The sequence below is a fragment of the Mercenaria mercenaria genome, chromosome 15, assembly GCF_021730395.1.
Source record: "Mercenaria mercenaria strain notata chromosome 15, MADL_Memer_1, whole genome shotgun sequence".
Taxonomy (NCBI): Eukaryota; Metazoa; Mollusca; class Bivalvia; order Venerida; family Veneridae; genus Mercenaria; species Mercenaria mercenaria.
Genome location: NC_069375.1, coordinates 37,417,567 through 37,442,463, shown reverse-complemented (window position 1 = coordinate 37,442,463; position 24,897 = coordinate 37,417,567). Strand labels below are relative to the sequence as shown.

General features: G+C 33.2%; 1 protein-coding gene across 4 annotated transcripts; it reads left to right on the top strand.

Moving 5' to 3' along the window:
* LOC123551371 (baculoviral IAP repeat-containing protein 7-like) lies at positions 1–23,841 on the top strand. Of its 4 annotated transcripts, none has more exons than XM_053525033.1 (9): positions 1–2,882; positions 5,033–6,175; positions 6,398–6,648; positions 7,637–7,688; positions 11,283–11,432; positions 14,356–14,531; positions 15,088–15,241; positions 15,700–15,795; positions 16,575–23,841. In XM_053525033.1, the coding sequence occupies exons 2-9, from the start codon at positions 5,161–5,163 to the stop codon at positions 16,763–16,765; spliced, it is 2,085 nt and encodes a 694-aa protein (XP_053381008.1). In that variant the 5' UTR covers positions 1–2,882; positions 5,033–5,160; the 3' UTR covers positions 16,766–23,841. The 4 variants fall into 4 exon arrangements, with proteins under 4 accessions (XP_053381008.1, XP_053381007.1, XP_045196193.2 ...); XM_053525032.1 differs by having other exon boundaries at positions 3,359–6,175; XM_045340258.2 differs by having other exon boundaries at positions 1–6,175; positions 6,497–6,648.
* Positions 23,842–24,897: the final 1,056 nt, after the last annotated feature.

Below are 24,897 nucleotides of genomic sequence, written 5' to 3'. Positions count from 1 at the left end.
TCAATACCTTTACTTTGCAAAACTTGGATTCAAAGTTATTGTGATAACTTTGGTTTAAATGAATAATTTTCTTTATGTTGGAGTGAAAGGAGTATGTGTGTGACGTGCAAAATAGGCACCAATTTATGAGATTTTAATGGCAATTTTTAACTCTGCGTGTATCACAAATTATAGAGATGTAAAGCCCTAATATTCCATTGAAGATGATCTGAATGACCGTCCTAAAGCTTTTGGTCAGAATTAGCAGAAGTTGGTATTAATGATTCAAAACCTTAAACCGAGAAGATTTTCTTTTCAACCGGTGTATAAATTATAATCAAGTTACATTTCACATTCCAAGACGTCTGCTAACTGAATAAAAACTCTTTTTACATAACAGTTATAATAGTTACTGTTTCTTTTCAGTGATGCAGTGGTATAAATTTACATTTTGGTACATGATGTTTTTTTGTTGATAGTAGCTGCTGTGCCGGTGTGCACATGGGTTCAAAACATAACTCTGGTTAACATATTTTTAAGACAGAAAGAGTTACATGGAACTAAATTTCTTTACAGAGACCCCTACCTCAAAGTCATACTTAGTGGTTAAAGGTCAAACTTGGTGCTGTTAGTCCTTTTGACACCTGTCGAGCTTGACATGTTGTCCAAGGTCATCTAGTTTCAGTGTAAAACAATTCCTAAGATGTTGTATGGCATTCAGAAGGATAATTGTCTGATATTTCACCTGTCCTAAATAAATGACGTATAAATCTGAAGTATTGATGATACGGAATCTTAACATCACCGTGCACCAATTTTACGTGGTGCAATTTTATAATCATTTATCTACTAAACATTTTACTTCATAGACAACTTCCATATTTCTATGCCTAAGACATTTTAAGGAACAAAGAAATTGCGGCTTCTTTGATGCCATGCATCAAAAATTCGTCTTGTATAATGCAATTGAATGCTTCAGAATCGTTTACATGCAAATATTCCGTTTTGGTTAAACAGACATTACTCTCTTAAAACAGAATTAGAGACCGAAAGTATACACAGAGTCCCTAGTATGTCACGCAAGAAATTACCTTCTGTCGATTCCCTATGGAATGTTTCCTGACGACTTCAAAAAGTCGATGAGGTAAGACAGGAGGGGACCATAGGTTTATCCCTGTCCGTCTGTCCGTATGTGTCCTCAAAAAAAATGTTCCTCCGATTTCTTAAAAACTGTTGCACCTACCTTAAAACTACACACACATTGAGGGCAGTATGTAGTTAATATCCGTATAATATTTTTTTCGGATCGGATCCAAGATGGCCGACTGGCAGTCATATTGGATTAAAATTCTTGAAAACTAATGCATCTACCTCTCTTAAACCTCACACACACATAGAGGGAAGTATGTTGTTAATGTCCGTGTAACTCTCTCTTGCTGATACCAGTAACAAAACACGTTACCAATTGTATGTATTCGAGATTTTATACCTATGATTTATAGCAAAACCGTACTTTAACACTATTTATACACAATGGGCGGTTATACGTCGAGCTTATAATTTCACGAGGGCGTAGGCGGAGTGAAATTATCCGTACGATGTATAACCGCCGGAGTGTATAAAAAGAGTTCAAACACTCAAGATTTTGCTATAAATTGCTTCGCTTCTAATATGTCGTATTTTTTGTAAAATTTAGATCAGATATAATAATTATAGAATTTCTTCTTCGTGCATGTATGACGCCAAATGGTAGGTCGTCACGCTCCTTTGATTTTACACGCCTGAACCGGAAATGGTAATACGTCTTGCGGAATAGTTCTGTTAGAGCGCAAATGATGACGAATTATTCTGCACAGTAAACCAACTCACTGTGTATGAAAATTAATCAAGACAGTTTTGTCATGTGATATATTTCGTTTTAAACATATTTTAACTAAAATATTTGATCAAATTCGGAAGCGCCATTTCTCGATACATTCATGGCGTTAAATATCACGTTGACGTGACGTCAACATAATATCGTTGTGATGATCAAGAAATGATACATCCCAAATAATGATTTGTCGTTGAATAAAATCATTGTTTGGAGTTAAGCTGCGAAGGAATTATATCACGAGGGCGCATCAAATACTTGCCAGATTTATGTTGATTTCTTTTCGAAACGCCATGACATAACAATTGTGACGGCTGAAAAATGAACTGTTGAACAATAACACACAGTTTTCAACCTTCTTTGTTTAATAGGAAAACAAATCAGGCCGTGTTATTTTAGAATATGTTATAAAGTATGTTATACTGATATGCCTAAGACAAAAACTCTGACATACAAATATTTCATTATTTGTATATTAGTGGATTATTTATACCGCTACTTTTTATGTACAACAAACTACCTTTCCACAAAGCTTACGATATCCGCTCCACAAATGGGTAAATTTTGATGCCTGGTGACCCCATGTTTTTTTGGTATCATTTAAAAGAGTTGTGTCTGCTGAAGAAGAATTAGTAAATATAATTACCATAAATAATATGACCATAAATAATAGGCAAGAATCATTTCAGTCATGTTTTTGACTACGAAATGATAAATCTTACACTGTAGTAACTGGATTTCTGTTGAAGTGTCACTGAAAACTATAAAATAAGAAAATAAATTTCTATAACAAATTTTTGTCTTGTAATTTATACTTTCTTTTTCAGTAAACAATACACTTTCAAATGATACCAAAATTATATGAGCTTACCAGGCATCAATATTTGATATATTTTAATAGCACTGTTATATAGAACTTGCTTATTTGTGGATCGGATACCTTAACGAAGAAAGTATAGAACAGAATTAACGAATGGTGACTAATGTTAATCCACTGTAACAGGTTAGGAGTATGTGCCAAGCTATCGAGGTGAGTCTACATAATTAATAGTCTAAATAGTTTAAACAGTTGAATAAATTCATAACAAATAATAAGTCAATATTAAAGTTTTATTATAATAAATATAATGACCTTTGAATACAATGTACATGAGATTAATTTTGTGTATGACATTGTTCTTAGTTTATGTTTTGTTTCTTTGTTTTCTTTATATATATATAAGAGCTAAGAGGAAGTTTTACTTTGCCTTTTTTAAACTTTGTTACATATAGAATGTTATGCCTTTAAGCACCCCGCATTGGGAATATAAATCTTATCTTAGTCTTTTGTTTGTTTTATGTGTTTATTTATTACGAAACATTAAGTTTATTTTAACCAATCGAGCATGTACTTGAAGGTAAAAATAGATCCTTGTAATTTATTGAAATGTGAAGGACACTTGAATTGTAACTTTTTGATAAAATGAATGAGGAAGGGACTAATTAATGAAATTTATACGTTTTCAGTTGTACTGATAGAGAGATGCAGTTTTTACATAACATGTGATGTATATAATAAATTATAAAAAAAAAATACTATGACCTGTCGAAGCTACACAATTAAAAAGTGATTATTAGCAATTAGGAGTGACCTGTCGCTTTTATTTTTAGATTTGGATTTTCCAGACTGTTCCATTTATTAAATAAGGGTTTGAAAGATATTTGACTTATTTAAAACTATAAATATATTTCAAATACCGAACAGATTGACATTGCACTGATAGTTTAGTTGGTAGAATTGAGGAATCTTGCTAGTGATTTAACTTTTGCGATTAATACCGTGTTCACACTAGCAGATCGGTTTTATTTTTATCAGGCACTAATTGGCTATAATTGGTATTTGACATTCAAAACCCATCAAAATATAATCTAGTTTGCATCCACACTAGGCAAAGAAATGTGGTTTAAATATATACATGCAATGTTGGAAGTTAACAAATATCTTGCAATAAGCAAAAAAGGTTACAAAGAATTGAGGCTGACTGAAACAAGAAGGGGTCATCAATGTTTAAACTTCTGTGTTCATCTAAGAATTTCTGTTCATTCCATCTATTGTCCATTTTGAGCGTCAGCATGACTCCATATCGCAATTTAGTGTTTTTGTTTCATCAACAGTCCAATTACTTTTGCCAGCCACAGCATCAATTGTTTGATACAAAAGAGAAACACATGGTATTCTTCCGCCAAAGGGTAAGATCTGTGGATTTGGGATTGTAAAACCAGATATAACTCACATTTGCGTTCACATTTGTAAAATAATGTAGTATTACTTTTTAATGTAGCATTAAAACCACCTCCCGAGGTAGTTTTAATGCTACATTACAGAAACCACTTGACCTTTACAAAATTCACGTTTAACACCACATATAGTGTGGACGCAAACGAGTTTAAAAAATAAACCCAAGTTAATGTAGGATTAAAAACGTAGTCTGAACACGGTATAAGAGGCTGTGGGTTCGAAACCCACACAAGGCGACTTTTTTATGATTGAATTTGTTTTATTTTATTTTTCAGGTTTTTTTTTTATTTCATTTTATTTCATCATTTCAATTTCATTTTTAATTTCATTCATACAATTTAAATACATTCAATACATTTCAAACACACGCGCCCAATGGAGCATCCTCACACTCGCTGGCGGCGTCGGTTTCCTCCTTATAAGTGTCATCAGCTAGTTGAATGACTAAATCGTCAAGAGCTATGTCAACCATGTTGAATAATTCACAATCATAAAGATATTTGAAAAACCTGTGTTATATGCAAAAATAGCAAAATGATAAAAGTAATGCAATTCAAATACATCTTTAACATTATTATCATTTTAAATGTATGTTACCAAAATATCAGATGAAACAAAAAAAAAATAAACGTAAAATATATATATATATTGATCTCCGCTGGAATTCGAACTCACAAAAGTTAGATTCTAAAGGCGTCACTCTTACCACTGCACCACGGCGTCTAATTGTCGAAGAGGCAATCATTTAAATATTTATTATAAAAATAAGTTATATAAAGGTAGGGTACCCCTTTACTGAAGTGGATTATTCCAGTAACATTTCAGATCTATTAATAAAAGCGACAGGTCACTCCTAAATACTAGTACGTTTATTTACACGGCGAATCAATATCTGAGGTCAGATATCGTAAAAGGTGTACAGACACTAAATAAGGAAATGTGGTGAACAAAAGCTGGTCGTATAATGGCGGATTCAAACACTTCGTAGTTTTTGCTCTGCAAAGCAATTTAGTTTTACATAGAATAAAGAATGGAAGCTGTGTTTATGCTAAAAAGGATACGAATTACCACAATGATATTTGACAAAAACAAAAATATTACGTGTAGCGGAGGAAGATTACTTAAAATAGACTACAAAGATAAATTTACTTGGGTTGACATACTAGATCGCAGCGTTTTACTCGCAAATGTTTTCAAAGACTGTCTTATGTTGCTACAAAACAAAGAGGTGTATGTATTGACCCTTACCACAGGTCATCTCTTAGCAACACTGCAGGAACAGTCAGACAGAAAATATTTAGACCTTAAAGAAGTGGACAGTACCTATGGTAGTTATGGTAGTAATCATACATTGGCCATATACTGGACAGTCCAAGGAAATGCTAGGGCGTTAACAGAAAATTTAGATACATCGCGTTTATTCAAAGAAATTTCAGAAGAGATTCAAGAAATAAAAAAGTCGACAGCAGTTTTATCTGTTAATTTTGGTGATTTAATTTGTAAGAATTTGAAAAATGAGCTAAAGATAATACAGACGACAGGAACAGAAAAATTATATGCAGTGAATTTTGTAAATGGAATACATTATGAAAACGATATTTACGGTAGGAATAAAAAAATTTATAGAAGGCGTCGAAATTACTGTAAAAGCTCTAAGAGGAAAATTATCTCACTTGCAAAATTATCAAAGATAATCATACCTTTAAATGGTGAAGTTTTACTGAATGTTATCCCACACACCGGGAACCAGTATCATATCAGAGACGAATATCCTCAACAAGTTTCAGGTGAGCAAGAGAACGATGGACGCAGTGAAATAGCGTTTTCAAATGGTGCCTCGTTTCTGCCTTTTAATAGTAATCTTTACGTTCTTGGGTCAAGTTCAAGCCATACACCAATACAGCCGGCAGTATCTGACAGGTCAAGCAGCCATGCAAGGCATTCAGCTTATTCAGATTTTAACGAGAGACTAAGGACATATGCAAGATGGACGCACAGGAAACCCGACCCAAATCAATTAAGTGAAACTGGATTTTTCTTCACAGGTAAAACTATAAAAAGCCTTCGCAATATTCATGATGCGCAGTACAAAAACAATACGAAATGCATTTGTAATGATTAACTGAGATCTTTTTAGATCTATGTCATCTGAAGTTTGAAACGAGTGCTTGATAGCTTTTTCAAAATGAAACATATTGGTTTAGATATTATATTTATCACTTTGGAAGATAACAGTTTTGAAAGTCTTAATTTGGTTCTCACAACAGAATTTCTTGGGTTTAGTGAGAAGACGAACATACCTGTCCAGAAAGAGTTATGCAGCAGTGCTTTACACATTAGAAACCAAAGTTATTGTTCTGTTGTAGATCAAGGTGACTTGGTTCGATGTTTCCAGTGTGGAATCGGGCTAAAAGACTTTTCTGAAGATGATAATCCTTTAATAGAACATGTGAGGCACTCAAGCCGATGTCCATTTCTGTTGGAGTATCTTGGGCAAGCACAGCTATCAAGTATCTTGGTAAATTTGTTCTAATATTTAAGTAAATGTATATAGCAGATGTATGCGAGAAGTAATATACTAGTAAAGGTCGAACTATTCGGAATTAATTGTGAATAGACTTTCGAAAGAATTTGTTTGTAAATCTAGAAAATTTTAAAATATTTTTATATGTTTCATTAGATTTTTATTGTATGTCATATCCTACCTGCGCTTTATTTCCTGTTATTGACTTGTAAGCCGTCTAATCTAGTCATAAGACCGTTATACTAACTTTGATAAGCTGTACAGTTTTGTTTTAGGTCTAAAATCTAAGTCATTCATTATTTTGCGAAGCTGCACAATCAAACAAGTCATATCGAAATGATTTGCAAATGGATTCAAATATTAAACATAGTTTGAATAGATACATAATGATAACATATATGATAATAATAATAGCCTAGTGGTAGAGCGTCCGCTTCGAGTGCGGGAGGTTGTGGGTTAAATCCCCGGCCGCGTCATACCAAAGACGTGAAAATGGTAACAGTAGCTCGCTTTCCTGGCGCTCAGCATTAAAAGGGAAACTTATCTCTTCTCTCATACCCTCGTGGCGATGGATTCCATCAGGAATGAGGTGTCATGAGTGATTAATATAAGTTATAGAACTTCCTTCTCAACCGACCTAAAATAAATTATGTATAAACTATCATTTTAGATGCGAAGACATTTTTTAGTATCAAATTGACAAAATGTTTGTCCTATGGCGCCATTTCCAGCTTTTGATGGTGATGGAAAAGTCAATGTGCCACTCCGAGCATTCTTTTCAATTACATTTTCCGTTAGTCAGCTGGGCAGCTTCCTCACATGAAGAAATCTACACCCCAAGCGATGGTTTGAACCCCCATTGGTACGGGGAAAGTAGCTGAAAGTCATCGACTTTAATTAATCGATCAGAGAGGCCCAGTAAAGGTGTGTCATTTTATCAGGCAATGTTATGAATGACAATCTTACATATTTTAAATTTCAGAATCAATTGCGAGTCCAAGACCCAGAGCTAAACAGGCAACGCCAGCTCGAATGTAAGTTAGATATCACAATTACGACAGTGTTTTATTACTGCGACATTATCTAGGAAAGAGTTTTATCTTTTATTAAACATTACAGGCATTGTAGTTGAAAACTGCTATGTAATTTGCATTTCAATTTATCACTTAATAAATAATAAATGATAAGTATTGAATTTTATTTAAATGAATGCTTTTCGGCATAACAATTAGAAGTACATGTACCAGAAATGAAACAAATTAAGAATAGCCTTGACCCTCGATCGGATCCGAATATTGGATTAAAAAATGATTTATAGCAAAAGAGTGCTTTAACAATATTTATGCACGGTGGGCGGTTATATGTCGGGCGTAATAATTTCACGATGGTGTAGCCCGAATGAAATTATTTGTACGACGTATTACCACCCGAGTGTATAAATAGTGTTAAAACACGGTTTTGCTATAAATTATTTCAATTCTGATATGCCTTTAATCTAAAACAGTAGATAAAATACAGTACCGCTCTTTCTTGGTCGCAACAAAAACTTTGACGTCACCGCACGTTAACGTGACCCCATTCTAGCGTAAGCGTGTTTTAACAGAGCTAAGCATATTAGAATATACGATAGAAAATGCCATCAATATATTATGTATTAGAGAAACACATGCTACCATTTATTTTCTTTACAAAATGGCATGAGTTTTTCTTTAAAAAAGAAAAGGAAAAAAAAACGCTTCGGTGTAGTTACTTTAAGAAATGCTTTAATTTCTCAAATACAATTCCAAGTAAATATTTCGGTACAAATTGGATACAATAGAAAAGGAATATAGCATGACAAAAATTAAACTAGCATTTTCGTGTTAGCATCATTAAGTGATACAAAATTATAAAACTAAAAGAACACATGAAAGTCATGTCATTCAAGAAAACAATAAAATATGTTTGGACAAGCTGTTATAGTTATATTTTCACCCAAAAGAAACTGCACTTTAAGGACGTATGCTAGAATTTGGTGCGAAAATTTTCCCAATAACAGAATTTCTTCAAACTGTGGATATTGAAGGACAATCATCTAAGAAACAAAAAAATGCAATAAAAATCATAGGTCACCGGATTCGAAAAAGAGTTATCTGCCCTTGAAAACGGCATTTCCCCCAAAAATGACGTTTTCAAGGGCAGATAACTCTTTTTCGAATCCGGTGACCTATGATTTTTATTGCATTATTTTGTTTCTTAGATGATTGTCCTTCAATATCCAAAGTTTAAAGAAATTCTGTTATTGGGAAAATTTTCGCCCATCTCATATACAGGGAATTCTAGCATACGCCTTTAAAGTGTATTTCAAACTTATGTACAGTTTTTTGATTATGTGTTACTTTAAAAAGATACGTGTAGGTAGTAAGTGTTATTAGATTTCTTAAAAGCCCTTTGTGAACCTTTCTTCTACTGGATAATAATAATGTGCGTAGTAAATAATTATTTGTTTTGCGTGATTAACACCGTATTCAAAATCACTGCGGGGAATCACATAATCAAAATAATCTCTAAACCAAAATAAAAATATGAATAATATGGGATAATATTGAAGAATCTTTTGCTGTTAATTTAAAATATAGCCTATCATATGCCAACATACATGTATCCTAAAACTACATAGATTTCAATCAAAATCACCTTTTAATTATCTGGAACACTTCAAGAAACTGATACTTATTATTTTCCTTAGTGTTTGTAATTGCAGGATATCTATCATTATTGTCAACTACATGATAATTTAACAATTTTTATTAGTCACATGATAGGCTATGTTTAAATTTCATATCTTATCATGACAGGAAATTTACTCATGTTCTTCAAAATATAACTTTGGTTTAGAGATTATTTTGATCATGTGATTCCCCACAGTGAACATTATTTCAGCTGCAAACGACGTTTTATTAACATAACAAGTACACTTTGATTTCTTACCAGTATTAAGGTATTAGCCCCATAATAGAATACATCCATTCTGAAGTGTATTCAATTCCTACCATAAACATATTTTGACTACAATTTTCAAGTGTGTGTTGGGAGGAGGGGGTGGGGAGCGTAGGTTCAAGCCCTGCTTGGACCATTTTTTCCCTTATTTTGTCTTTTTTCTAGTAAGTTTTTACTTCTTCAAGACTTATTATAGATTTATTATACAAAAGTCTAAAAAATTCATTTGGTAAGTATTTCTTGCTGTTCATAATGAATTTACATCTGAAACAGAGGGGACAGAGTTAGACATCTTTAAAAATATTGAGTTACATGCGGTAAAAATTCTCTATTTTGCCTTCACTCTTTAGATAACATATTGTGGAGGAAATGTAGGTAGGTTTTACTTCTAGCCCAAGGTTATATAAGAAATAATGAATTCCCAAACGTGGTTTATCGTAGAATAACCCGAGTTTTTAGTTCTAATGCATAAGAATATATCACGACGGCCGTAGGCCTGAGTGATATATTGTTTCGCATAAGAACGATACATCACACTTGGGAACGTATTAATTCGATTCTAACACGACATACAAGTATCAACAGTGTTAGAAAAAATGGTAACTACTTTTTACGACCGTGCTTCGCACCTGGATCGGATGACGTCATTGCACGCGAGTGGTTTATTGCAGAATAACCAGAAATAGATTTTACTCTACATGTATGTAGGTTATTTGCTCGTCGTGTTAGAATTTTGAAAAAAGGGAGCAAAATTCAAAACAGACCCGTAGGATTCGACTTTAATTTTTCAATGTTGGAGTTAGAATTTTGTTATTGACAGTTTTGTTTTGTGTTCTACAATTATTTACCTATAGTTTGATGTTCCTTTTATCAAATTTAATGGTATAATGAATTAGCTGCAAACATTTTGGATAGCGGTCATCACTTTGAAATTTGTCTCTACTTGAGCTTGAGGAAATACCATAAAATATACAAAATTATTTTTAAAAAAACGGCACGGTAAAAGATGTTAAAAATTGCAACACAGTGCAAAACACGGTCAACTTTAAGAATATACCAAGCAAATACCATTTTGTAAACATTACCATTAGGGGTCTAATACCTTAACATGTTATCAATAAGTAAATGACAACTTCCCCAAATGAATAAGAGGTGGAGAACGTAAACACCTCAGAACATTTTCGCAAAGATCAAACATTCTGGGATTCGAAAATAAGACGAGCAGTATTGAGTTCCATCTGATATTACAGGGGCCGCTATATCAAGTCAATTTGTACATGATTTCATATAATATGTAGTATCATATCAAATCATAAGACGAATTCAATTATTTAAAGGCAGCTTAAATGGTAATATTCTGCATAATAATAAACCAATACTTTGATAATGAGACATTGTTTGTTTAATGATTTGACATTTATCGTCTCTGTTATCATATAAAAAACGACATTAGAACAAATGAAAGAAATAAGGCCATGAACTGCCAAAAAGGACAATGAAACTAGTAATAATATGTTGTTGTTCAACTGACAAATTCATGCTCACGTCTTCACTTCTTCTAAAGATAATTTTGAATGTTTAATGATGGATGACAGTGACTTTTGCAAAAATGTCAAAATCAAATGTTTCAATGCAAATTTCGTTAACAGTACGTCCGAGAACACGCCCGGAGGTAAATTTCACAGTTCGACATGAAGAATATCAAACTTTCGAATCACGACTTCTTACGTTTGACAAATGGCCAAGACAGATGATTCAGACACCCAGGCAATTGGCAGAGGCTGGTCTTTATTACACTGGTAGACTTGATAATTATTATGATATTCAGCTTTATGTAGTTTCGTAGCAAGTAAGTTAAAATCCGGTACTGCGTTTCACTCAAAATAAGAACTTTTCGGAATACTGCGTTTTCAAAACGTTGCTCTTCCTTTTTGTATATTCCTCCTTGTGTCACCCCTTCCATTAAACGTCATATTTCTTATGTAGATGTACCTGTTAACTCTGCTGTATCTTTCCGCTACAGTTTCTATTTGTGGCGGGCCTACTTTGCGATGTATGACTGGCTGTGTTAACAAATGTTTAACAAACGTTTAATGCAAATATTATCCAGAAAAAATCAAGCGTAGCAAAAAGTGGCCGCCGACTTCTAAAATAGTTCGTATCAAAAAAAATGAAACTTATAACATTTTAGCTCATTGGGACTTCCAACGTGTGTTTATTTCTCCCGAAAATTCGTATGAAGCGGGTTCGCTATTACCGAAATAATTTTACAAAGAAATAGAAGGACTCAGCCGGGAAATCCAGATTTTGTTCGTTATAGCCGAAAATTCGTATCAAGCGAGTTCGTAATAAGTGGACTCGACTGTATATTTTCACGTTAGATTGTTTATGTGACTCTTACACCGGAACAAGAGTACCAAAATGTATATAAAATGTATTTATGTGTGACGTTCACTACTGGATGTACATACCATTAAAAATGGTTTAAAACCCTGTAAAATATCCATTAAAACGCCCATCTTAACCATGAATCATGCCATTAAAAATTTAGTTTGGTAGCTAAAATAGTGAATGGCTTTGAAAAAATAGTGAAATTCTGTATTTTTTTAATTTAACAGGATTATTCATGGCCCTTAAATTTGCTTTAATACCCATTAAATGTTCAGGTTGTGTAGGATTTCATTTAAGAGTAAACTTTATGGCCCTTAACAGCAATGTAATGCCCATTTAATCCTAAATTCTGTAAAATGTTATTCGTATATATTTTCTTTTTGGTTTTTGGCTTGCTCTCCTATTGAATGCTTATAATTTCACTCTCATATTGTTCTAAACTGGACTTTATTCACAATAAATACATACTATGCACACATCGTCTATAATATATCATGATGTTATATTTAATTGCATTGAAGTTATTTCTCCTTGATGAAGTTACGCCATTTTTTTCAAATGTTTGGCAAATTGTGTTCCTACAAAAATCGGATTTATTTCAATGAAAGTCGGATGGAAACGTATTAATTTATTTGATAACATCAATCTACAATATTTTGGTAAGGGTAAATACGTATTGATGCATGCCACTTTTTCTGTTCTTTGTTTTTCTTGTCCAAATAATCAGCATTTGTATAAGAAAATGGGTGGGGTAAGGAATTTACATTATAAAATGTGTTCAGACTAGTTTAGATTTTCAAATTTCTCGAGTAGAAACTAAAGTTTATAGAGAAGTGAACAGTACACATAATTGTGAAGATTTACAGTCTGATTTAAATTCATTTGGGGCATGGGCAGATCAATCGCTTCTTTGTTTCAATGAATCAAAGAGTGTGGTACGCTTAATTGGATATGGGAGAAGCTACTTGTGATGCAATCTCTCAAACATTTGCTCTTAGCTGTACAGTGCATGCATGTGAGCACAAAATACTGAAGTAGAGCTAAATTATGATTGCCCATTGTGCGCTGACATTGTCATCAACAGTAACTGTTGCTTTTTTAATACACCTGATGCCTAATGTCTGTACCAATAAAAACTTGGTCAGAATGTTTGTCAATATTATAATGTTGAATAGTTAAAACTACCCACATGGTCACTTAATCTATTAAACCGGTACCTGTAAACCCTTCTCAGTACAACTCGATATAATACAATATCCATTTATTTTCGGATTTCATATGAACATATGACAGAATAAGGATACAATATAACAAATGTTTGTACCAGGCTGTTACATCATACATGTGTTTACATTACAAAATAATAAGAGAAAAAAGAAGAAACAAATATTCTTCTAGCATTTTACAAAACAGTACATATGTATAGATACTATTACATGTGTAGTAATACGGAGTTTAAATCAATACGGCAAATATTAATATGAAGTTGATAATCTTAAGATGTCTTAAACTGAAGGCAAATTTTCATGGCCCTTAATTTGATATACAACTTAAATATTATAAACACATTAAAATTGAATCTGACATATTCAATGTGACCATTAATCAATTTTTTAATAATTAACGGCCATTAACAGAGTATTTAAAAAAAATTAATGGCCCCATTAGTTCTTACTAATTAATGGGGAATTAAGGGGTATTTTTTAATGGCACATTAATTTCATGCCAATTAAAAATTTTCATGGAGCTTTAAGGAGCCTGTTAACTTATTTTAATGGTTTATTTTAAGCAGCTTTTCATGGCCATCAAAGTCATTTTTAATGTATGGCATTAAAACTATGGTCATGAAAATCCCATTAAATAGTAAGAAGTAATGGGTGAATTTTAATGGTGACCTATTAAAACTCTGTTAAATACCTTTGAAAAAAATAAGGCCAATTTCATGACCCGTTTAATGGCATGTGCATGCAGTAGTGGTTGATATAAATGTGAAAAGCTATAGTCCATAAGCACCCATTAGGTCCGTAGGCCAGGGAGCACACACACGCGCACGCACGCACGCACACACACACACACACACACACACACACATATATGTATGAATTATAGATATATTTTCACATTAGATTGTTTATGTGACTCTTACACCGGAACAAGAGTACTGTACCAAAATGTATATAAATTTTATTTATGTGTGACGTTGATATAAATGTGAAAAGCTATATTCTATAAGGACACATTAGTTGCCGTAGGCCAGGGAGCACACACACACGTACACACGCACGCACGCACACACGTACACACGTATATATATATATGTATGTATTTTAGGCTTCGAGGACCACGTTCGCTGCTTTGCATGTGATGGAGGTTTACGGCGCTGGGATCCGGAAGATGATCCCTGGACTGAACACTGTCGCTGGTTTCCGGCATGTCCTTTTGCCAGAAAAGAGAAGGGCGATGAATTTATAGCCCTAGTGCAAGCTTCGGCAGAATATGGGAATGAAGTATTGTGTCTAATATACCTTTTTCTGAAAATTGATATTTATTTACTTAATGTAGATATTAGACAAAAAGATCTGAAATTGTTGACAATAAAACGATTTTGTTAAATTATTTTTCAATGTATGTTTCAGCCAGTCATTTGGCCATCAAACACTATTAAATTTCAGCTTTAACATTATGTGTTGATGTATTGTTGAAACTTCCAAAATATTATAGTTTGCATGAAATCAAATAGCGTACATTTTCGGGAAAAAATCAAAACATTGTACACACGACAATATAAGTTTTAGCCATAAAAGTTACAGTTTTAGATATTTTTTTTATCTCCAAAAATGATGCTACTTACACTTCAAAGACCTGTAGAATGATGTGTAACTTATATCTGGTTCTTAAACAATAAAGTTGAGTATTACGAAAGCCGCATTTAATTATAAAATAGTAGGTAGAATACTATAAGGAAAGCCATTATGGCATCATAATTGTAGTATACGTGTTTGTAGCAGAATTTCAGTGAGCTGTTTAATTAAATGTAATTGAAAATGTCATCAATATTTGCAGAGAAATAATGAAGATTTATCAAACGCGATGGAGCAAATGACTCTGCGGGACCCTGTGTATAATTCTGCTTTAAACGAACATAAAGATACATGTTTAGAAATGGGTTACCAACAAACAGATGTCAACGAAGCTGTACAGGAAATTAGAAACAGAGGTTAGATATTTAAATACGCCTTCAACTATTTAACAATATTTAATACATATACCAGTTTTCATATATTCTCACATCATCTATGAATTATGTGTCCATGTGTAGTAATAATTGTAAATATAGTGTAACACTTAACCAGTTTACAATATTCTTACCTGATTAAACCATTTGTAGCGATATAGTTTTGAAATAACTTTTTTATCAGTGGAAGTGAAATAACAGTGTGAATATTCTACGGAAGGTACACTTTCAGAAGACGTTCCTGAGGAGTGATAATATACAGATTCATACAAGATCATATAACATAAAGGAAAAAGAAGTAATTTATTAAAAATCGTGCCGCTTCATTTTCAATATAGATTCAATTACTGCATGTGAATTGTATTATTTACTATAATGATTCTGATGAGTTTTCTTTATATTTTGTTGTTATTACCAATCTGTATTGCTTTGATTTATAGGTACTATTTTGCACTCGATTGATGAAATTCTTGATGCTATTGAAGTTATCAAAGAGAGGAAACGTCAAGCTGTTGAACTAGAGAGAAAACAAAATGGTAATAAACAAGATATAGTTCCTTATATTTCCGAAAAAAAAATCATTAGAAAAACTGATAACTGGTTTCAAAGTCCTTTAAATTAGCAAAACAAATTTTTACAAACGTGTATTTTAATAAAATATTTAAATAAATGAATGTTTTAGGCTATTACTTTGTTAAATTGGAACCGCAAATAACGCAGTACTTCTTGCCTCATGTATGTAGTCTGGCAGCAATACAGTCAAAGGCAGACACCACAATATTGTGAAAAATAGAGAAATCTGATTTCATCATACTATCCGTTAGTTGTCAAATGACGAGTTGTTTTTTTTTAATATCTTCTCTTAATATTTTTTTTCTTCTGCATCACTGACACAGTCGTTTCTGCGAGTATATTTACTGAAAAATAAATGTTGATAATGAAATGACGTATTTTCGATATTTTACCAGAGATAAATAAATATATAGTCTGTAGTAGTGTGCCTACAGTTCCACGAAAAGAAACGTTTCAAATATAGATAATACCTGGTTTCTCTCAATTCGCTCTTGTATGTATGCATGTTTGTTTCGACTGTTATGATATCTCCGGAAGAGGATATGACAAGTACTGTTCAATATAACAGATGTTGTTACATTATTTATAAATCGAGTGTTTCACAGCTTTACACATTGTAAACCAATTTTACAAATTGTAAACCAAAAATAGTTCCATTTCGGACTTAACGTTGGTGTGATATTGTATAATTGTATGATGTGACAATGATTTTATAACGTTACATTTGTTTTCCTTTCTCCAGAAACACCAATGGAAGAAAATCAACGTCTGAAACGTTTGATCGTCTGTATGTTTTGTGGTAAAAACAACGTAAATGCTTTGTTTCTGCCGTGTACACATCATCGATTGTGTATGGAGTGTGCAGACCCGTTAACCGTGTGCCCAGTTTGCGAAAGATATATACGACAGAAAATAAGAACATACCTGGTTTGAATGATGTGAAAAAATCTTTGAGCATTAGTATTTGTAAAATCAAGTGCACATGAACATGTAGCATACCGTTTGTGCTCCAAAATACTTTATTTCCCGTGGATACCTGAGTGCATCCAGTTCTTCCTGCAATCCATGAAGACATATGATGAAACAGCTCAGAAATGTATGTCGTCGAATTTTAGAGAGAGATATACTCGCGGTGAAACATTAACTGAAATTTTTGTTTGTTTGCTCCAGAGAATATTTATACACTCTAAAGAACCTTTAATGATATAACGTCAACATGGTGTAAATGAAGTCACATATTTACCATTGTTCTTTTCCGAAGAGGAAATTACGTAAACTGTTTGAAAGAGGGGTGAATATTTATTCAGTTCGATGCTGTCCCTGTTAAAAGTATCAGACACTTGGTTATTTAACGTTTTACATTGTGTATATTTTTTTCATTGTAAATACAGTTTTAAGTCAATTGGAATCTACACAGGGCAAGCTATGTTATGCAAAGAACTCGTTTTTTACTCATTGAGTGTATACGTTCTGGACTTTTAAACCTGTATAGACGTTAGTTAATTTTAGATAAAATCACACGCCATTATGTTATGGAGATATGGAAAGGGAACATAATTACAATTTTTGCAGAAAAAGTGAACAACAATCAGGCACGTTTGTGATTTGTGTATATGTGATATTTCGTCTACTGTATTGATAGCCTGATTAAGTCAGAGACCACATGAATCCCACTGTATATCCGTTCATCTTGTCTTATTCTGTTTGATTTTAGATGTTTTACGTTTACTGAATCTAACTGTTATTCGTAAAATACCGGTAACTACTTTCATCCTCTGATACTGAGCTTGATCCCGGACCCTCAACTGCAAATACTTGAAGCAATTAACGAACCAAACCATAAAATGAACAAGTGAGAAATGAAATAGTGAAGGTAAAAATCAAGTGAAAAGTCGATGGCATTGAAACAGAGCAGATCAGCATGGGATCTAGAATTACGGAACTTGAATCTCAAATGGAAAAAAATGTCTTACAGAAATGAAGTTCTTGAATCAGATTTTGAGTCGTTAGCATATAATTATGAGAAGAAATATGAAGATTTTGATAAACTAGAGAAGCAAATTTATTATTCGGAGAAAGAGAACCGTCGAAACAATTTAAGAATGTTTGGTCTATCTGAGGATGGAGAAGAAACAAATGAATTATTGAAAGTAAAATTGAAGAAAATGTTCTGAAAATTGCCTATCTAAATGATGAGTACGATTCTTGTCCAATACTTAGTGCTAAAAGAATGGGAGCTATCCAAGATAAGCAGCCTAGAATAGTTTTGGTAAAATTCAAAACTTTTAAAAATAAAATGAAGCTTTTCACGATGAGAAGCGAACTTAGGAATAGTGGTATTAAAATAGCAAATGACCTTACAAACTGGGAAAGAGATAAGTTGAAAGAACTTGGAATGCGAGGAAAAAGAGAATATTTTAAGAATGGTGTTATACAGATTTTGCCTGACATGGAACAGGATAACGTGCAGAAAACAAGAGTATTTAGAAAGGCTTCAAGGAAATCAGATGTGAATCAAGGATCTCACGTACACACGGATACCACTTTAACAGGGGCGTCTTCAAATATTGACTAGAGGGAGGCCAAAGCTCTGCACATTTTTATAATAATTTGAACATTTTATCCTAGAATATATGTGGTTTCGCAGAAAAGATAAAGGAATTTGGCTCTATTGAGTATCTAAAAACATTTGATATTATCTGTTTAATAGAAAGTTGGGTTATATATACAGATTTAAGCCAGTATTATTTGAATAACTATACTTGTTATGTTTGTAATGCAAAATTGTCGGAAAAAGGTAGCAGAAATATGGGCGGTGTTATAGTGTATATCAAAAATACCCTTTCAGCACTTTTTAGCCCTATTTGTGAATGTTTACGGAATAATTTTTCGCGTTGATAAAACATGTTTTAACTTAAGGGTAGATGTTATGTTTGTGTGTTTATATTTACCTCCTGAGAATTCGCCTTTTTATAACAATGAAACGGAATATGGTATTAAATGGTTTGTGAGCCTTATTGTTGACAATGCAGACATTTTTGAAAATTGTGAATTGCTGATTGGTGGCGATTTATCAGAAAATGAGTCCGTAAATTAATCTATTCCTGAATTGCAGGAATGTATTGATATTTTCAATGATAATGTTGGAATCCCTCGACAAAATATTGATGACGTTGTCATTTAATTTGGCAAGGAATTAAAAGAATTTTGTAAAAGGTTATTCTATGTTTATTATCATTAATTGTAGATTTGGGGATAATAGTTGAGATTTTACGTATTTTAGTACGCATGGATGCAGTATTATTGATTATTTTATTTGAACTAGAACTATTCTTGATAAGATATCTCACTTTTTAATAAATTCTAGGTCTGAAAGTGATCATTTACCATTATTTCTTTGTTTGCAAATGAATATTACTGAGAATATGTCTTCATTAAGCGAGGATTTGTATAAAATATTACACCTGAAAAAGATAGATTTTGTATAAATAAGGAAAATAGTAAGTTGTTTGAATCTGCACTGTTAGACAATGTAATAGACGGTATGTTTGATGAAATTGATAAACAAATTATGATAGTTATTCATATATTGACGATATTGTCAAAAGTTTTGAAAATGCCATTTTAGCATGTAGTGACCCGTATAAAAACGCATACGAAAATTTGTAAATAGGTCGGCTGTGAAACAAAGTTGGTTTGATAAAGAATGTAAAGTTCTTAAAGTAAAAAGAAATAAATATTTGAGAATATTTCGTGAAAGTAAATGTATTGAATATCTTATATTGATTGCAAGAGAGAATATAAATCTGTATGTAAACTAAAGAAGAGGTATAATGACTCATGTTTATATAAACTTGAATCTGCTGTCCGAGACTCAACATTGTTTTGGAGAAACTAGCAATAAGAAGTGTCCTCCTTATATAACATAATAACAATGGTATTATCATTTTATGAACGTCTTCAATAGTAAGGCTGATATAGATTTTAATGCTGAATTTGAAGGTCAGGTGAACTTCTATCTAACTGGACTACATCAATAATAGTTACACTACATAAAAAAGGCCAAGTTACCCTGATAATTACAGAGATATTGCAGTAAAAGATATTTTTAGTAAACTGTATATAAGCATGTTAACCATACCAAACTACCGAGGTTCAGGCAGGATTTCGTTCTGGGTATTCAATCATTGACAATGGATTTGTATTATAGTCTATAGTAAGTAAATATCTATGTATGAAAAGGGAAAAAAAGTGTATGTCGCCTTTGTAGATTTCAAGACAGCCTTTGATTCTGTAAAAAGATCAAAACTTTATTATGCATTGTTCCATCAGGGAATCAAGGGTAAATTGTTTCTGTCTGTACAAAGTATTTATAACACAGTAAAAGCATGAGTAAGATGTAATAACACAAATACAGATACTTTTAAATGTCTTCTTGGGTTGAAACAGGGCTTTAAACTAAGTCCTGTACTATTCTGTTTATTTATAAATAAATTAGATTCCTTTATAAGAACGCGTGTAACGCATGGAGTACAAATAACACCAGGCGAAGATGAAATATTCCTTTTGCTGTTTGCTGATGATGTAGGATTAATTTCTGACACCACTGGTGGATTGCAGTCTCAGCTAAATTCTTTACGTCGATATTGTCTGGAATGGAAGTTAAAAGTTAACGTTGAAAAAACAAAAATTGTTGTCTTTAAAAATTAGTGGTCAGCTTTCTAGAAGGGTTTATAATGATCAACGTATTGAACCAATAAACAAAATGTCTGCTGAAGAGACCATTCATCGCGTTGAATAGTTGTTTAAAGAATATAGTAAGTTGGATGAATACCAACATGTTGAAACTCAATGCAGAAAAAAACAGAATTGATCATATTTTCATCTGAACACAAAACACAATCTGTTTCAAACATATCTGTGAAAGTGGACGGCTCTAAAATCAGAAAATCTGGCAGTGTTAGGAAACTCGGTGCTTTCCTAGACTCGAACAGGAGGATGGAGCAACATGTGAATAGTGTGTGTAGGAATTCCTATGCACAGCTGCGGTAAATTAGTCACACCAGACAATATATAACCGCAAACGCAGCCAAATCTCTTACCAACTCTCTTGCTACATCACGATTGGATTATTGCAACTCTCTTCTACATGGGATTCCAAAACAGTCAATGAACAAAATGCAATATGTCCAAAATACGGCATCTAGAATTGTAACTAGAACATCCAAATACGACCATATAACACCTGTGCTGCGTGAACTCCATTGGTGTCCTGTGCAGTGTATGGTAGAATACAAAATTCTAACACATACGTATAAGGCACTCGAAGATCAATCGCCAGCTTATGTAGTGAACATGCTAGAAATATATACGCCATCCAGAAATCTGAGATCGCAGAATAATGCATTAAAACTAGCGGTGCCCACATGTCGTACAGTGCGATTTCGTGACAGGAGCTTTCAGACAGCAGCTGCTAGGTTATGGAATGTCCTCCCATCTGGCATAAGAGAGTGCAAGACCTTGCAAAGTTTCAAAAAGCGCTAAAGACGCATTAATTCATACAATTATTTGGGAACTAATCTTACTAATTACCTGGTAGAATAATGTAGGTACTTTGCCGGCCAATTAATTACTCTAATCAAGAAATTTAGTGTGACAGAATAATGCAGAAAGTGTTCTTCGGACCGTTTGGGTGGGGATTGACCCAATCAACCGGGACGGTTTGCATGCTGTGATGCATTTCACAGGCATCATACTGGTTAATTCTGTCTGTTCAAAATGTAAGATATCTTCTGTTCTATCCTGCTCTAACCTGTGTCTTTGATATGTCAGTTAATGTTTTACTGTATAGAATTTGGTTTCATGCTTTGATCTGCCTACCTTTAATTTAAAATGCTAGGTATCTTATTACCGTAATGTAATTTTAAATTCTCTCTATGATAATTCAGTTACCAGTTTTTATTGAACATTATATAAATGTTTTTGTAAAGCACTTTTGAACGTATTATTATATGAAAAGAGTGCTATATAAATGTTGTATACAATAATAATAATTATGATAATAATAATAATATTTTACTTGTAACTTATCATTGTTTACAATGTCTGAACAAAATGAACATTCTAACATGCTGTCATGACAACTTGGTAAATTGTATATGTGTATGGGCCGGTGGCCTTAATGCAAAATAATCTGAACTGAACTATCTAACGTCTGTCTGTATTCGGTTCGCATTTAATTTAACAGTGTAAGGAAAGTTCGTTCCATTAGGAAATAGAAATAGCCTCGGAAAAAACATCTACAGTAAGACTTGTATAGTTGCGAAGGTATGTAAACAAATCGTTTGATGCTGTATTGCCAGTTCTTATTTCAGAAAATACAATTTATTCTGATACTAAATACAAAAGAGATCAACTTAAACAAGCAAGAACCACATCATTAATTGCTAACATTACTTGCCTAGTTATAGAGAGTACGTTTTCAGTATGGGAGGTCGTTGGATTGTGGTCTGGTCATATTATACCAAAAAGGTGAAAATAGATACCAATTGCTTCCATGCTTATCGCTCAGATTTAAAAGGGAGACTGGCATTTCTCTCATACCATAGTGCACTAGATTCAATCAGAAATGATTTTTTAAGAATTTTGCATGTAAATCTGTCAATTTATAAGCGACTTGTTTCACTACATATGATAGGTATGTCGGATAGATGCACTAAGAAGAACATGAACTTATTATTCTACTTGTGCATATCAGATTATGCAAATATTGAAAATGAAATAAACACTTATAATTATCTATGTATTTACTAGTAAATATTTATGTGTATATCATATCTATATATTTTCAAATCTAAATTAAGAGACAGATGTTGATACAACCTCAGGCTGATACGAAATGTATAAAAAAAATCGTTTTGACTACAACAAATTGAACAATTTTTTCATCGTATTTTTCTTGGAAAATGTGTGGCTGCGAAACAAACATTAAATTTGAGGAAAACAGGCGCAAAGAGGAGGAATAAATATTTTTTCATCTTTTGGCTCTCGTTTAATCGTTGATACAACCTCAGGCTGATACGAAATATGCTTTTTAATTCAACTGAAATTCCGGATACTGCTTTATATATGCATGTTAATTTATGCTAATTTCTAAACCCACTTTATTGTGTTCATTTTATTGGTATGTATATAAGTAAGGTCTATACTACTCCTGCTGTATAAGCATTTGTTAAGATTGTTAAGGATTGTTGTACGTTGTGTATGGTGTTAATACACATTATGTTAATGGCCCAGTTGTTCAAAACTTTCGTTTAATATTTAACGATGATATTTTCGTTAAATAGCTTATGGCTCGTTAATTATTTTGTTAAATGTTTCTGTTAAACTGTTCGGTTGTTTAGAATTTTTATGCCCCCCCCCCCTTCGAAGAAGGAGGGGTATATTGTTTTGCAGATGTCGGTCGGTCTGTCGGTCGGTCGGTAGGTCGGCCGGTCGGTCGGTCGGTCGGAATGTAGACCAATCCGTTTCCGGATGATAACTCAATAACACTTGGGCTTAGGATTATGAAAGTTGATAGGGAGGTTGATCATGATCAGCAGATGACCCCTATTGATTTTGAGGTCAGTATTTTAAAGGTCAAGGTCAGAGTGACCCTGAACAGTTAAATGGTTTCCGGATGATAAGTCAAGAACGCTTAGGCCTAGGGTCATGAAAATATATATGGAGGTTGTTTATGACGAACAGATGTCCCCTATTGATTTTGAGGTCAGTATGTCAAAGATCAAGGACACAGTGACTAGGAACAGGAAAATGGTTTCCAGGCAATAACTGAAGAACGCTTGGGCCTAATGACAGGAAAATTGATAGTGAGGTTGGTCATGACCTGTAGATGACTCCTATTGATTTTGAGGTCATTAGGTCAAAGGTCAAGGTCACATTGGCCAGGAACAGTTAAACGGTTTCTGACTTTTTATCCAAAACCACAGGGCCTAGGGCTTTGATATTAAGTATGTAGCAAAATCTAGTGGTCCTCTACCAAGATTGTTCAGATTATTTCCCTGGGGTCAAATATGGCCCCGGGGGTCACATGGTTTATATAGAATTATATAGGAAAAAACTTTGAAAAACCTCTTGTCCAAAACCACAGGGCCAAGAGCTTTGATATTTTGTATATGACATCATCTAGTGGTCCTCTACAAAGATTGTTCAAATTATTCCCCTAGGGTCAAATATGGCCCCACCCTGGGGGTCACATGGTTTATACAGACTTATATAGGGAAAAAACTTTGAAAATTTTTTTGACCAAACATCAAAGACTAGGGCTTTGATATTTGTAATGTAGCATTATCTAGTGATTCTCTACCAAGTTTGTTCAAATTATCCCTCTATGGTCAAATATGGCCCCGCCCCGGGGGTCACATGGTTCATAAAGACTTGTATAGGCAAAAAACTTGGAATTCATGTCCTACACCATTCAAATTTGGACCACATGTATAGTTTTGAGTGGCAAGATGAAGCTTGACATGAGTTGACCTTGATCTTGACCTAGTGACCTACTTTCACATTTCTGTAGCTACAGCCTTCAAATTTGGACCACATTCATAGGTTTGTGTACTGAAACAAACTTGACCTTGTTATTGACCTAGTGACCTACTTTCACATTTTTGAAGCTACAGACTTCAAATTTGGACCACATGCTTAGTTTTGTGTTCCGAAATAAAATATGACCTTGATTTTGACCTATTGACCTTTTTTCACATTTCTCAAGCTACAGCCTTCAAATTTGAACCACAGTCATAGTTTTGTGTACCGAAATGAACTTTGATCTTTTGACCTAGTGACCTACTTTCACATTTCTGAAGGTACAGGCTTCAAATTCGGACCACGCGCACAGTTTTGTGTTTCGAAATAAAATTTGACCTTGATTTTGACCTAGTGACCTACTTTCACATTTCTCAAGCTACAGTCTTCAAATTTGAACCACATGCATTTTTGTGTACTGAAATGAACTTTGATCTTGAGATTGACCTAATTACCTACTTTCACATTTCTGAAGGTACAGG